Source organism: Electrophorus electricus, chromosome 9 (genome assembly GCF_013358815.1).
Source record: "Electrophorus electricus isolate fEleEle1 chromosome 9, fEleEle1.pri, whole genome shotgun sequence".
In the NCBI taxonomy this organism is placed as follows: Eukaryota; Metazoa; Chordata; class Actinopteri; order Gymnotiformes; family Gymnotidae; genus Electrophorus; species Electrophorus electricus.
In genome coordinates, this window is record NC_049543.1 from 22,362,857 (window position 1) to 22,378,536 (window position 15,680).

Below are 15,680 nucleotides of genomic sequence, written 5' to 3' on the forward strand. Positions count from 1 at the left end.
CTTCTCTTGTATTTGCATTCAGTAAATGCCTGCACTGCTGCCTTGCTCCAGAGGGCCCATGCTTGGCATCAGTGTCATTTGAACTCAAAATCACAGGTGGCCCCTGTACATACGAGGGGTGTGATTTTATCCATGTTGGTAGTGGCTACTTGAAGGGCGACCACCACAGCAACATAGCCTTTGTTGTCCGCTGGGCCAGACAAAGAAACATGTGTGGCTTATGTTTAGAGCAACCCTAATCCAGTGCAGCCCTTTGAAGATCTCGCTTTTTTTTCCCCTCTGTGTTTTTATTTAGTCGCACCTTTTGTTGGAGCTCTTGGAGGCCGGCTGTAGGGTAGGTGTTGTTTCCTGGACTCGTCCATGGCACAGTGAGCACTTGCTGTTATGAATTCTTAGCTGTGAATGATCTGCATGTGTGTAGAGAAACCTGAACCTCGGGAGTCTGACCTTTTGCCTCAAGGTATCCTGGTTCAGTCACCCCTTGAATGTGACCCCACGAACCTCGGACTCCACAGTAATTTTTTAGGGGAAATGTTCGGAGGGAAAAGTGTTCTTTGGTATGTCACTGCTGTTTTGTGTGTGCATGCATTTGTGTATGTGGTTTAACAATTTTGGTGATTTGAATTCCTCTTCCTTTGGTTCCAGCTTTTATGCCGTCTTTCAGAAATTTTTCAGTCCATCCACAGCTGTTGCTGTGGCCCCTAATAGAGAGTCTTTGTCTTTTACCTGTGTAGTCCTGACATTCACTTTTGATTAAAGCTGTCCCCCTGCCTGTACAGGCCACAGGAGACTGTACAAAAACAGCAAGGCATGCAGGATAAGGGATTCCTTTTAAACACAAGGACCTCGGCCGCATTCTGAACGATCCGAGGTTAAATCCTCAGCATTTTCTGCATTCCCACCAATTACCTCTGTGCAGTCATGCTGGCGGGTTAAGGCCCTGCTATGTGCATAAGGCACATGCATCAGTGCTGTGAGATTAAGGGAAACTCTAATGTAGGTCTGTGTGTACAGGCAAGGGAGCCACTTTTGGGTTTCCAGGGCAAGGCTAAAAATGCCCCAGTTTATGTCCACACTCACTTAAGCTATAGTAAGTGCTTTGGCCATTAGGAGACATTTTTATCCATACATGGTTTCCTTTTTTCTTCCTTTTCTCCCATTTAACATTTTTTTTTTGGCCAGGGGGAGGAGGGGAATTGCGCTGCCGTTGTCTAGTAGACCTCTGCTGGTGGAAAATATCCACAAATAATTTTAAGAATGGAAAAAAAATTCATTTCTTTCATTCTCCCACTGTTGCGCATCTTGCACACACAACGGTGTGTAAGAATTACAGCTCGGCTTGAAATACCAAGCTTCAAGTCTCATGGAAGACAAGCACCGAGACTCTTCTCTCCCGGCTCCTAGATGGTGGAACGAACTTCTGCTTGCTGTCCGGACAGTGGAGTCATTTGTAGTCTTCAAACGCAGACTGAAGACCCATCCATTTGTGGGATATTTTAAATGACCACTGACCCTGCTCGTATGTTGACTAACTGAAACTCTAGTACTTCTTGCAGGGTATTGTTTATTGACTTCTTTGTTGACTAACACACTCTCGTACTTTATTGTTTATTGCACGTATTGTCTCAGATGGAGCTTGTGTTTTTTGCACTTCTAGGCATAAGCATTATTTCCTGTATTTCAACAGTATTCTAGTTCATCGGTATCTTGAACTCTAACCTACTGTACTGGCCAGGATGTATTCTATGAGTAAACGACAAAGCACTTTTGTAAGTTGCTCTGGATAAGTGTGTCTGCGAAATGCTGTAAATGTAAAAATTGGATTTCTGAAAGTTGATCCTCATGCATCCATCACTGTTCTAAGAAATGCAATTCTGACACTGATTTGAAGGCTTGCATAGCACAGTGCCTCATTAAAAGCAGTAGTTGGGTAACTGTTCAGTCATCTCACAGCAGCAAAAAGAAAAGCCCACTTTCGCCTCAGTCTTCTCTGTACCGGGACCCGAGGCCCAGACCTTAACCTGGCAGGCCGTTTGTGAACGTTTGAACTCAAGTGCCCCGGCAGCTCTTTATTTATGCTGAACAGCCCGTCTGTGGAGGGCACAAGGAGAAAAAAGCCAGCCGATCCGTCACAACACCCTCACCAAGGGGTGGCAGGTTGTAGCGGAGCCCTCTGTCACACCTGTCCCTAGAAGCACAACCCCTCACAAATAAACCCAGAGCTGTTAAATCGCCAGGCGGGAAATGACTGGAACATCACGGCAACCTGACTGTGTGTGGCTGCTGGAGGAATAGCAGTGCTCCGTCTGAGCCTAGAGCGAACAAAGGAAATGCGTGAGACTGCAGCCGTGGACTGCGCCATGGTGAATATAGACTCACTCACTGACTGTAAACAGATGTCCACATGGGTTGTTCACATGCTGATTTGACACTGGCATATGTGGTATGGCATGATGGTTTGGGTTGCCCACGATGCTTACATTGTGATTATGGAATTTTTTTTATTTTATTTTTTAACTGATTTGATTACATTTTTTCAGTAGGGTTTGGGGGTAGATGTTTTGTTTGGTTTTATTTAGGTGTTGTGTTCCATGGTGAAGTATATCAGTAGCACCACCACTGTCATATCAGACTGAGTGGGGCTGAGCTACTGGGAACTAAAGGAAGCTCAGTGGTTGTCTGACAAGTGGTATTAGATAAGCGCCCCCTCGCGTTCCCATGCTGGTGGCCAGGGTGCACAGTCCCCCAGTGCCGGTGGTTTGGGGGGGTTGAGGTACGTCACACAGGAGAGCAGCTGCCAGGCAATGCTGACATCACATGGACAGGATATTTTAAAAGGGGGCGAGAGTCTGGGGAAGGAGCACGTTGTTGCCCCGCAAAGCAGCGCGCAGCTCTGCACCACACCCGCTCTGACAAGGTTCCGGAACCGTACCTGCTAGTTTTAGTTGCAGTTGTTGTTGTTGTTGTCGTTGTCTGCCAAACCACCAGCCAACGTTCCGCCTGTGAGAGCGAGATATGAGCAGCTAAAGCCCGGCCTGGCGATGCTGCGACATTGCCCCATCCCTCGCTTCTCGTCGGCCAGCCCTCGACGGAAGATGCCCAAGGGCTCTGGCAAAGAGAAAGAACCCGGGGCTCTCCTACAGAGCCAGGCGCTCGAGATGGCCGAGCCGGAACAAGTGGCCAAGGAGCCACTGCACCCACAGAAAGTACTGAAGATCTTCAGTATTAACATCATCGCCCAGGGCCTGCCCTTCTGCCGCAGGCGGGTGAGTTTGTGTGTGTGTGTGTGTGTGTGTGTGTGTGTGTTTGTGTTTCATGGTTAAGAGTGATGGCCATTTTGTTTCTTCAGTGCAGAGCGAATGGCAGTCGCCATCTCTGTGTGGAACTGATGCTAAGTCGAGCTTTGTGGATAATCCAAAAGCAGGAACATTTAACTGTGTTCACTTGCCTGAAGTTCTGCATGTGTGCTGCATCTACCTTGCAGCATTGGGGTGATTTGCTCCGGTCCCTGTTTCATAACTAACAGGCTGTCCCACTTAAGTGATGTAGTTATGTTTGATTTTTGCTATGAAGATCAATACTCAGGCCAGAACACAGGCAAATTGTAAATTGGATGTTGCACATATGGTTCCAAGGGAAAAAGGCTAAGGAAGTTTATGCAGCACATCATTTCATACACAAGACCATTTTAAAAAAATAATAAAAAAAATGTTAACAAATAAAAAGTATGGAAGATGGTTGAGAAGAGAGAAAGTTCAAATATAAATTTAAATAGAAAAATAATAAAAATAAATATATAGGCATAAGGAGCTTAAGACAAGTAAAGGATAAGACACAATAAAAACTATAGCAATGTGCTATCCTTGAAAATGAAACCCAACTTCCTAATTATCTGAGATCTGATGGCCCTGGTTCGTAATGCTCAGAATCCTGCTCGGACAAGCTGAAATCTTTATCAGGAATTTGCTGTATCTATTCTCTGAATTCTGTTGAGTAAGTAATTCAGGCCAAAATGTTACATTATATCATTGGTAGTTTTTACATTAAATATTAATGATTTAGCCCTGTCCTAATTTGTCACCAGTGTATAGTTTATTTTATATATTTATTATTTCTTGTATTTGGTGTAGAGTTGATAAAATGTAACTATATTTGAAATATTCATATTTATTCTAGAAAAAATATTACTGCAGCTTATTAGCACAAGTATTACTGCGGCTTAAGTAATTTTAGCTTTATTTTTCTTTGATGAACTACAGCACATAGATTGCTAATATATTTAAAATCTAAAATATCTACTTGTATTTTAGATGTATAAAACTCTAGAGATATGATTCACGCTTCCTTATTCGGTCTTCGTGTCTGTCAGTCTGAAATGAACAATGACAGCAGTTGGTGCAGCACTGGCAGCAGCCTGAATATAGCACTGCTAGTCTCTCCCGTGTTTTAAACTGTCACCCTGTACTGCGTCGCTGTCATTTCAACAGGACTGGTGAAGTCCACCCCGGACAGGTCGCTTATGTCACACATCGGCGTGTAGGCTGAAACCGTCCACTCTAATGGGGTTTAGACATGGGACGGATACACAGGTAGGGAAATGGCTCTGAACCACATGGCCACCTAATGCAGTGTGGCCTTAGGTAGGACTTGTTCTAGAGTGGATGATGGGTAATTTGTGCTCGTTTATCATGTGCCCAGCTTCTCCTTCAGTGGCTCCTACGACCCTAACGGGTGGCTGTAAAAAGCCCTGCAGCCAGTCTTCTATTTTTAGGCCCTTCGCCACAAACAGGGCAAAGCGAAACATATTGATCTTTGCAGAAAAGCAGCTGACGCCCGTTTCAGGGTGTCTGAAAGAGCTCTATCTGCACTTTTCCTGAGTGATCAGTTCAGAACCGGTCAAAGAGGTCAAAGAGGTCAAAGAAGTGCCGGAATGGGCGTGGTCAAATAGGGGCCGGTCTGCGCTATGGTAAGAGTTGGCTGGCCGCATGTTGCAATGCTACACCTCAACAACTGGCCTGCACGCACCGTGTTTGTAAGCAGGCCCTAAATTAAGCTGTTCATCTTCGTGGAAAATAAGGGCGTTGGTTAACATACGGAAACGTTTCCATGCTCAGACATGTGGTTCCTGGGCAAGGGGCTACCTACCGAAATCGTTTGCCATTTTGGGAAATCGTTCCTGTGCTTTGGGACTCATTAAAGAGCTTTATATAGTTTCAGAAGACACTACCACAACAAGTGGCAAAGCCACAGGCCTTGGATCAGAGAGAAATAAAACGCGTGCCTATGTCGTAGCTGAATTAAGATACCTCTCTGTAGTTATTTCCCTCTATGGGCACATCTACAAAGACGTTTGTGCTCCCATTTAGGGCAACGGTTCGCTCTTTTGCCTTTGCGCCATAAGAACAGAGCATGTTTGGGAGAAATCCATTACCCTTTGCACTTCCTGCTGAAATGTGGCTCCAGCCATGAACGGGGTCAATAACGAAAGCAACTCTGTTTGGAAATGGTGTTAAGGTCGTGTCTGCAAGGTGACGTGATGGAGGATGTGCGAGACAGATGGGTGAGCAGGGAGCGTGCAGCAGATGGCCCAGAGAGGAAAGCGTACAGAGCACTGTGGGCGCAGAAGTATCCAGCTGATTGGTGCTGTTTATGCCCTGCCTGCAAGTCCGGAGGCCAAGCACTACGGAGGAGACTTGAGACAGGCTCGAGAGATCAGATTTCCTAGGCATTACTTTTATACCCGACACCCTGAGTTCTCTTATATACTATACATGTATGTGTACTTGCGCACACCGTGTCTGCTAAAACTTCCCGTGCATGTTCATTGTGTTATAGTCCTGAATTCTTAATCTAGCTATGAAGACTGTGGGCCTAGAGAGTTCACAGAAAACACTTGTTTGAGATTAAGGCTGTTCAGATCTTCGTACAAGCCCATCAGCAGAAGGTTTTTCTTGCCTTTGCCAGAAAGATTTAATGCATGTTGACAATCTTGGCCATCCACTGTGAGAGTGCGTGGGCTAGTTTCATGTTTCACTCACATCCTAACCTGTGTAATACAACTGAAGGTGTCTAAACCGTAAAAGTGCTGTACTGCATACTCACATGACTTTCTCTGCTCCTTCTCTTGCCACAAGTACCCCTTTCCCTGCGGTTATTTCTTTGCTGCTTTCTTGCAAGGTTGTATTCTAAAAATATTGCAGGGTGACGCTTATGACCCTTAAGGCTACACTTGAAATGAAAGGATACTTGGATAACTTTAGCATGTGAGCTCTTGTACAAACCGTTTTCTTGTCTTAATAAAGTGGTCGATGTGAGCTTTCCAGTGGAGCCCACAACAGTGTTGTCTGTTCACCTTAGCTGGTAAATAATTGTGACCCTCAGTGCAAGGTATGCTTTGATTGACATTTGCATTTTTGTCATAGGGCAGACATTTGCGAGATAATAGTACACTGTGAATCTGAATGGATCCATTAGACACAAGACGCATGATTATTGTGACATGGAGAGAAAGCTGTCTCAGTGCAGGATACACCAATGGATGCGTTTCTCGTTCACAAATATCTACCATTTGCTCTGGGGGTTAAAACCTGGAAAGGAAAAGTCCCACCCCTCTCTAATCCTATATATTTGTTCATAAACTGGTGCATCTAAAATAAATAAATAAATAAAAACAACAAAAAGTCTGTCATTTGCTTGGATTTATCAAAGTGGGATAGGAGGGGCCATAGTTTAGGAAATATAGCTCACACTCTTGCTGCAGCCGCATCTTTCTGCGGTCTCTCTTTCGCGCCGAACACCAGCCGTCTAACCGGCTCGTGCTGGAGACGCAGCTGCTGAGTTGGTGCTTCCTTGCAGACCGCCATGAAAGTGCTGACTGACTTCAGAGGCAGCAGCTGGCTCTGCTGAATGGAATAGCTTGAATTTCTCCTGGCCTCCGTGGGCTAGTAGATGTGAGATCCCCGGAGCTGCCACTCCACAAGTTCATTCCACAGAATCCACGAAGCTTAAAGGAGATGCTCCCTTGCTGTTTGCTGTTTATACAAAATTGCAAATGAATTCAGAGCTTTCTGAAGATGCTCAAACAACCCGTGAAATATTCATTGTTTCCTCTCAGCTGATTCCATTGGAAGTCAATTAGTTGACTAATAAATGCCTTCCTTGCTTAAGATTCAAGATGCCACTTGAGCTTTCATGTCTCACACTTGGCTACACAGGAATCTTACCTAAGCAACCTCTTTAGTTAAAATAGCTGCCACCTGGGTTAGGTTTCTAATTAGAATGCAACCAGGAAAAAGAAAACAAAACAAACAATTTAAAAAAATCCACCTCCACATTTCCCATGAGTGTAAAAATCCAGCTGTTGGTGAGAGTGGCCATCAGGAATGGACAGGAGGCTGGACGGTGCTGTGGAGTGCGTATTGGTTTCCTCTCCCACCCTGCCTTGCCATACCGTTGTGGTAAAGTGATCTGGTCCTGCCCATCTCAGATATGCCATGTCCACGGTTACAAGCCAGGGCCATATGCAGCTTTGACTGTCACTGGTTTATCTTTTTATCTCCTTATCGCTAAGAAGCAGGGATTCCCTGAAGCAGATGACCAGGCTTGTTGAGTGACGTCCAGCATTTTAGATTTTAGTAATAAACGATACTTCTAAACAGTAGGGAGGTCTGTGCGTTGCTCTCACTCAGGATGGCCTGTGTGCGCATATTTGTGTGGCAGAGTGGGGCCAGCTACGTGTTGGGGCTGGTGTTGGCCCTTCTTGGAAGCAAGAGGTGAACTGCTGCTTCTGTAGTGTGCCTCTTTCAGATTAAAACCCCTCTAACACCACATGCTTAAAATGTGCTTACTTTATTGAGTGTTTTGCATCAAGGGCTGTACAATTACCACATCTATTCCTTTTCTCAAATAGATATGTGTTTGCTTTGTAGCTTTTACATTTACAGTGCAGTATATCTAGTTCATACAATTTCTGTTCCCCCCTCATTTTTAAGCTTCTGGTCATAGTGATAAAGTAGAATTGGACTGAAGATATAGGCACTTGTTCAGAATAATCTCACTCGAATAATCTCATATAGATAAACGGATCGAAAGATATGACTGATCCATGAACCGTCTAATGGTTCAAGGTGCTATCGCCTTGATTTTGCAGAGAGCGCCACACGGTCACTGGTGCTATCTTGAACAGCTGTTTGGTGGTATCATCCTCATCGTGCAGCAAAATGGCAGAGGTAGTTGTGAAAGATTTCACGAACCTCTGGAAGGAGACGGCTGAAGTAATGCACATTGATGCAATTGACTGAAAGGTAGCAGAAGCTTTGAATGCCTAGTGTCACTTGTAGCCATTTGCATGTTTTAACCTTTTAAACAGAAATTAAACTGTTTTTAAACATCATGCTAACGTGCTACCACATATCGGTTGGGTAATTTGAGGATATTTCTGACATTTGACATGTATTCTGACATGTATTTACGTTTCTGATTAATTCGGTCTTTTGGTAAGCGCCTTTTCCTGAACAAAGCTGTAAACCCATGCCCCTTCCGGAGCGGGAAGGGGGAACACGGCACGTTCTCAGCGGGGTTCTGCTTGTAAAACATTCCCTCAGTGTGTAGGGTCAAGCAGACTGCTGTTAGAGCAGTGTCCGTATCCCCTTCCCCAGCAGGCTCGGAGTGCCCTTCCTGGCTTCAGTTGATAGTTCCCCCTCGGCTTCCTCTCTGCCTTCACTGGAACAACGTCTCTAGTCTTACTGCATCATTGACTTGGAGTTTAGACTTCGCACCTGGGTCCGTCTTTCCTAAGGGTCATGACGTTGAACAGAACCTCACCCATTGTTTAAAAAAAAAAAAAAAATATAATAATAATCAGTAGTATCTATATTTATAATGCACATTTCAGTACCACCTTGGCTGTTCTGTGCTTGCATCTGAGAGCTTGTGATCTTGAAAGTCACTGCGCCGTCTTGAGGAGCACACACATTTAGATTTGCGTACGCACATCTATTGTAAGTGAATGCTTCCAATGATGTAAAAGTGAGGCTGTGAGATTGTCTAGGATGGGCGGGAGGTGGACAAAAGATTTGTGTGGTATAATGCCAGATAAACATAGCAGCCATTATTATCTTCTGTTAATTCACATTCCTATGGCTGCCATCAGAGTCAGCCTTGAAGTAGGCCTAACAGTAAATGCACAGCTGCTGCGAGAGACCCACCGAGCACAGCCCTAATCCTGTTTGCCGGAGTGTGTTTTACATGGCTGGCCCAGATATGCCTGTTTTTGCTTGACCTTTGGTGCCCTTGGCTCACCTTGTTGTCTGTGCCTATTTGAACTCTTTGAATGACTGCTGATGTGTTGTTCCATCGCTCGTGTTCCTGTCGCGAGAGTCTCTCCATATCCCGGGAGCGAGGCGATGGGATTCCATTGCCCTTGGGCTCCAAATAACGCAGCACTAAGGCATCTGCCCAAATCTATTCTGAGCAAGCCTATTCCAGGGCAAGGGAGAGTGGCACCCGGAGCACATGCTCAGGCTTCTGCCTCTATATGAAAACGCTCAAAATGCCTTGATGTGGCTAATTTGTGTTAAGCCGTCCCCTTCCTTTGGAGACGAGTACGATGCAAATTAAGCAACGCGTAGATTTGAGAGCCCAGATCATAGACCAAACACAAATGCTGTGACGTGAATAGAGATGAAGGCGATTTGAAACCTTCACCTCATGATGCACTGTAAATAATCAAGTGCGGCGCGAAGAGCCCATTCCATGTGCTTCCATTACCATGCTAACAGCATAGCTGACCTTAGAAGCCAGAACAGAATCTCATCCAAATGCTACTCAAGCTTGGGACAAAGTGTGACGTCGATACTGAGCATTCTGTGCGGGCCCTATGGGTGAATGTTCATAGCTTGCCTAGAATCAATGAAATAATTTGCAGCGCTGTGGACACTAGCTGCCCTTTTACTCCTGTTTTGGGGTTTAAACACCACCAGCCCCTGTTCTAAACCATTAGTATAGGAAACAGCAAGAATGCTCAGTGCAAATGAGCAGATGCTACCAGCACTGGGATTGGAAGACCACCTGCTGTGAGACTGCCAGGAGGCGCTGACATTTTAGGTGGGCCTGCCAGTGTGGGCGAGAGGCTTTCTCCTCTCGCAGGAATGTGTCTCTCAGCCTCTCAGCGTCTCCACACCAGCGGGAGTAACCGAAGACGATCGAGCTGGGCTCAAAATACCCCTGCTTTTTCATCGACAGGGAGCGTGGCATTAAAGAATGACACAGCAAATTCTGAAAGTACCATTTTTCAACGCATTCTTTTTGTTGTTTTAGTTGCTGCTTATTGTTATAGTAACACAGCAAAGCAGTAAGGCACATTAGACGAATGAAATGCGGATCCAGCATCAAATGGATTAAGGGTGGGCGGTGCTGCATGGCAGAATGAGCAGAAGTAATTGGTTCAGATAGGACAGTAGCAGCTCATAGCGCTGGTGAAACTTTAGCAGCACACTGCCTCTCATCTGCCTATAGCATCCCCCCTGAGGCTTGCACATGCTCTTTGAGTCTCACCTCTTGGTACATATGAGCCTAACTGGTCTAAATGGGATTTTTTCTTCTTCCTTTTTTTTTGTCACGCGCCGAGCGTGAACTAAACGTCCCCCCCCCCTTTTATTCGCAGGACTACAAGCGGAGCTTGCTGTGTTGGATGGCGGGCCTCCTGTGTTGCCTGCAAAGGCCTTCGCTGTGTGCTTTATCTGCAGCCGTGCGAGCTCTGAATCTCCGCAGCAGCTTGTGGATTTGTTGCGAGTCTCTCCAGGACTGCAGCCGATTTAAACTGCTAAATTTCACTCTGCTCTGTTAACAATGACTGGAACTATTTATTTATCAAAGGCTTGTTACCACATAACTGGTGCTTGCGTTGGGCCCCATGCAGAATCCTTCGTCGTTTGTCCTGTTAAATCACAGCGCCGCACAGATCGATCAATCTTCTGCATTGATCACGGGCGTCGGTGCTCGTCTTAGCTGCACAGCCGGTTGCCACTTGATTTTCTTATCCAATTGATTTTTCTCTCGTTTGCGTGCTCGTCCGTTCAATGCGACCTGTGGCCCATGTTCCGTTCCGTGAGAAGCCTGGCTTCTCGCTGAGCCGTTTGGGATCGCTAGCCACGAAACGCCATGTCCGTCTCTGTTCCCTCTGTTGCGGTTCTTGCTTGCTTGTCTAGGACGTCACCCCCCACCCCCTTTCCGTTTGCTTTCCTCTGATCACCTGGTGTCTGATTAGGTGGTTAGAAGGGAATGGCCCAGAGCTACCTCAAATGTCATATTTTCGACTGTCTGCTTGGTATATTTACTCTGTGCGTAAAACATTGATTCTTTGTGTGGCCAGGCATAGCTGTGTTCACCAAAGAGTCTCTACAGCTGGGTAGTTCAAATGCAAGATCTTGCTCGCAGACATAGAATGCAAAAGTTTTACAGTACCGGCTCAATGTTCAGTTTGGCTTTTGTGTTTAAATGCGAGTCTGTCATACCCTTCTGAGATTTGTCCTGTAGTTGGTCCCACTCCTCCATCTTTAAAACGAATCTCTTATTTGCAGGAAGAGATTGTCTTTGTCTTTTTGGGGACAAAAATTCATTGAAAGTGAACTTTAGTTTCCACACAGGGCCCCTGTTTGTTGTCGAAGGGCCCAATATTATATCTGCCGTCCTATGCGTGTATGGCGGGTCATTGTGAGGTTACAAGCAAGCCAACTGGCCAGAAAAACATGACATGTTCCAATGTCAGGCAACTTCATAATCCTACATATCTCTGCAGCTGGGTCTCATCTTCCTTCTCTTAATGATTTTCCTTCATGGCCTCTGTCCTTGTTGGTGTTTGGCCACTCCTAACAATGAGCATGCCTTTCTGACGTAATACAGCACTACGTCCTGGTCTGGTTGCGTTCCAGTTTGTTTCGCATGCAACTTTACATAATGAAGGATGGCAGAGATTATGAATATGAACTTGCTGTTTAGCTACAAATGGCTCTAGTTTGCTATGAGAACATTAGAAAGCTTGATATCCTTTTGCCCGTGGAGCGTGTGCATCAGACGCATTATTTGGAAAAGCTCCACAGCTGGAGTTTAGGGGGGGTTCACAGTTTATTGCCTATTACTGATTTGTGTCAACAGATCGATAGCGTCCTCATAGTCTTTTTTCCTGTTCTTGCTCTACCAGTGCTCTGGATGGGCGGGCGTTCGTGCGTGTGTATGTTTTCTCTTCATGAGTGATATGGTCTGTTCATGAGGTGTATATATACACACACACACACACACACACACACACACACACACACACACACACACACACACACACTGTTGGCACATCCGTATCTGGCGTTTTATGTCCAGCAGCCTATTGAACCAAGGTGCTGCTGTGTGATAAATAGACCATCGCGTGCTCTGGTCTGTGTAGATTAAGTGGTGTTACAGGGAGTGCTGCTCAGCACTTAGATGGACACAGTTGAGAGAGGAAACCAAAGCTCCTCCTAGATGTTGTTCTCCTGAGTGTTCATATGTGTGCATGGTGCCTTGCAGTGTGTAGTAGCTCTTTCCTGCACCTGGGGCTCTCTGTGCAAATTAACTTCTGCTTCATCCCCCCCCGCAGTGTTCACGGGGTTCATGGCACAGGCAAGGACAAGGCTGTGTGTCTGTGTGCACAGGTGTACGTGATCTCTATTATCTAAGGGACGTGTGTGTGTGTGTGTGTGTGTGTGTGTGCGCGCACTTTCGCACTCGTAAACACTGCGATGTCTGCCGTCATTGTGGTGCGCTCTGATGAGTGTCAGTGAAAGTAAAGCAGATCTCTTCATTTGCACCTCTTGACCTTGGAGCAGCTGTGCTTGCCTTTACAGAAATGGCGCTAGTTTCAACATGATGCATAAATTTGTTTTACACGCATAAGACCAAAAAGTCTACAAATAACATCAGATGGTATCTGTTTTTCAAGTGGTTTTTATTTTGGAAATTTCAAGAAGCGGTTCTGGACCAAAGTGTTGGTCCTTCTGTTTGAGCATGTTGGCTATCCCATGTTAGGTGGGTGTCTTAGCTTGGCATTTGAGGGGGTGCGTGAGTATGTTGGGGGAGCTGGGGGTTCGCAGATTTTGCCTGCCAGATGGATCAGGACTACTGACCATGTGGGAAGGTGGACCATCGGCATCCTACACGCCTATTTATAAAAGCTGTTTAGAAGACGCAAGTGTGCAACAGCAGCCTTCATCTGCCCTTGCCTGAAGTTATACACCAAGCCAAGATCGTCTTGACTGAACCGGAGAACTCTGTGGTGGATTCTGAGGGGCGTAATGATTCCAGGAAATTAATGTCTGTTGGTCTTTGCTTTTTTTTTTTCTTTTCTTTTTTTTGTCGTCTGTGAGCATGTTGGTTTGTGTTGGAGATCGTCCTATGTCTTCTGGCTCTATTTTCATCCCAGCAGAGTTTGTGTCCACTATATTAAGGTGCCGAGTAGATGGGTTGGCGTTTCGCATGTGGACTCGCCCATGCTAACATACACCAGTGACTCAGCATGATATTATTAGCCAGCTCCAGCCCTTACTAAGGCAGTGGTTCCTGCCTGCTGTCCATTTGACAGCTCTAAACGGCAGACGCATGAGGGGTTTGTCCCAGCCCTGTCTGAGCATGGTCCATGTTGTGAAAATTCTCTACTTGGACAGATTAGCGTATTTTACACCACCACCATTTGTTGTTTTTAGAAGGAGCCCCAAATTCGGTTATGGGACAGGAAGATGATTTATTTTTATGATGAGCTAGTCGTGCTGCTCCTAGAAAAGATGAGCATCACTTATACCACTATTTACATCCCATCTTTCCTTGCTTCTGATTCATGAACGAGAGAGAAACGGGACAGTTTATTGCGTGCGTGTTCAGGGGGTTGTCTCGGATCAAGCGATGCAGCTGGGCACGCGAGGAGAGATGCGTAATGGAGATCAGCTGTGGTTGTAGAGTCACGTTGGCAGGAGTTTGTCTGAAAGGCACATGTGGATATTCCACTACTTCTCAAGGAAGTGGGGGTGTTTTCAAAAGTGAAGTGAGATTCATGAACTTAAAGGCTTCTTTGTTTCCTCTCCCACTCCCCTCAGTTTAATAGCTCCTGAACAGTGCCCATACTCCTTCACTAAGCACAGACATGATTCACTTCTTTCATCTACTCTCTTAAATGGTTCAGTGTCCCTCACTGCTGACTGAAGTCAAGTGTCCACTTAGGTGGCCATTTTCTGTCCTCTTTTAACTTTTACCCCTTCTGCGAGGACATATGAAGGTGGTCCAGGCCACATGGAGGTTCTTTCAGAGTGGGAACATGGTTGTGCATGACTCACTTAAAATGCTGACTGCAGTTTGAACTGGTGAAGGGAAGGTCTGAATATAGGTCAGTAGTGCTTCCCTGGAGTGTTCTAAGAATCCAGGTGTAGACAAGAATTGTATTCTGTCCAACTCTCTAACTTGAATTGTGTAACTCTAGGCAGATCTTCAGCACCAAACTGACTGGATGCACTCGTTCAGTGGCTTTTTCCCATTTTGGTATATCTCTCTGAAGGAACGTAGGCTTCTTATTAACTAAATGGGATTGAGTTTTATTTGCGCTGACAGAGTTGGTAATAAAAAAAGTTTCCGATAATGTCTTTTTTTTTTCTTTCTTATAAACAGAATCCGTGCATTTAAATTACACCTCCGCGTTTCTGCCAGGGTCGGTTCTGTTTGGATCGTTCCATTGTGAGAGGTGAGGTGATTCCAGCTGTATCATTGCCGTCATGGGCTGCTTTTAGGAACAATGGCTGCTCACCCAAGTGTGAGATCACCAAAGTCTGCACTGCATTATCTGATGGGAACGGCACAGTGTTTGGCTAACTGTCAGAGCACATCGGCCTGGCATTCTCTGGCAAATACCAATAAACAGGGCAGTACGCTTACTCATTTAAGTAAATTTTGTAGCATGTAGAGGAGTACATTTAAAGACTTGTTTTATTATTGGATCATAAATCTTCTTTAGCACTAGCCATACGCAATGAAACTTTAGACGCTGAGATGACTCCTCAACGTTTAGATTGGTTCTCTTGACTTTGGTGTGTGGCACACCAAGATGTTGGCTAGTCGAGGTACCATTTACTACTGAGAAATACCGTTTCATCATTTCTTATTGTACGTAGACATCACAGTTAGCTTAGCTAGAGAAACAATAGCAGTAGCGCAGATGTTTCCTTGACAGTGTGCCCTTAACACGCCACTCTCTTGTACTTGGTAGTGAGTTGTATTGTATTGTACAAACCTGTACAGACTTTTGTTGCAGTGTTCCAATTAGTACGTTGGTAATTTTTGTTCTTTCTTGAGCAAAAAGAGGGCACCTATGCAAATGATCGTACACGTGCAAATGATTAATACCTCACACAAAGCATTTTTGTTCACTGGGGAATGTTGGTGGGATGTTGTGCAATGCTGAACTGGTGTGTCCACAGCTTTTGCCTGTGTGTGTTTTTGATTTACAGAGAGTCGGATATGGACTGCTCTCCCCTCTCATGCCCAGTCGATGGGGTTTATTGGCTGACTCTGTGAGACAGTAATCACCAGACCAACAGTGCTCTAAATCTTGGATTTCTCTGAGCTTGGTTCTCTCTGCTTGTTTCTCTGCATGGAAGCTGTTATGCTCT

General features: G+C 45.4%; 1 protein-coding gene across 2 annotated transcripts in view; it reads left to right on the forward strand.

Moving 5' to 3' along the window:
• The first annotated feature begins 2,835 nt into the window (after positions 1-2,835).
• Positions 2,836-15,680, forward strand: part of LOC113582219 (F-box/WD repeat-containing protein 7) — a 66,453-nt gene continuing 53,608 nt past the window's right edge. The window contains exon 1 of one of the 2 annotated variants that reach the window (XM_027017879.2): positions 2,836-3,266. In XM_027017879.2, the coding sequence (XP_026873680.2) occupies positions 3,042-3,266 (225 nt within the window). In that variant the 5' untranslated portion in view covers positions 2,836-3,041. Of the gene's footprint in view, positions 3,267-4,529; positions 4,590-15,680 lie in introns of those variants that run through there. The other variant, XM_035530339.1, reaches the window with a different exon arrangement.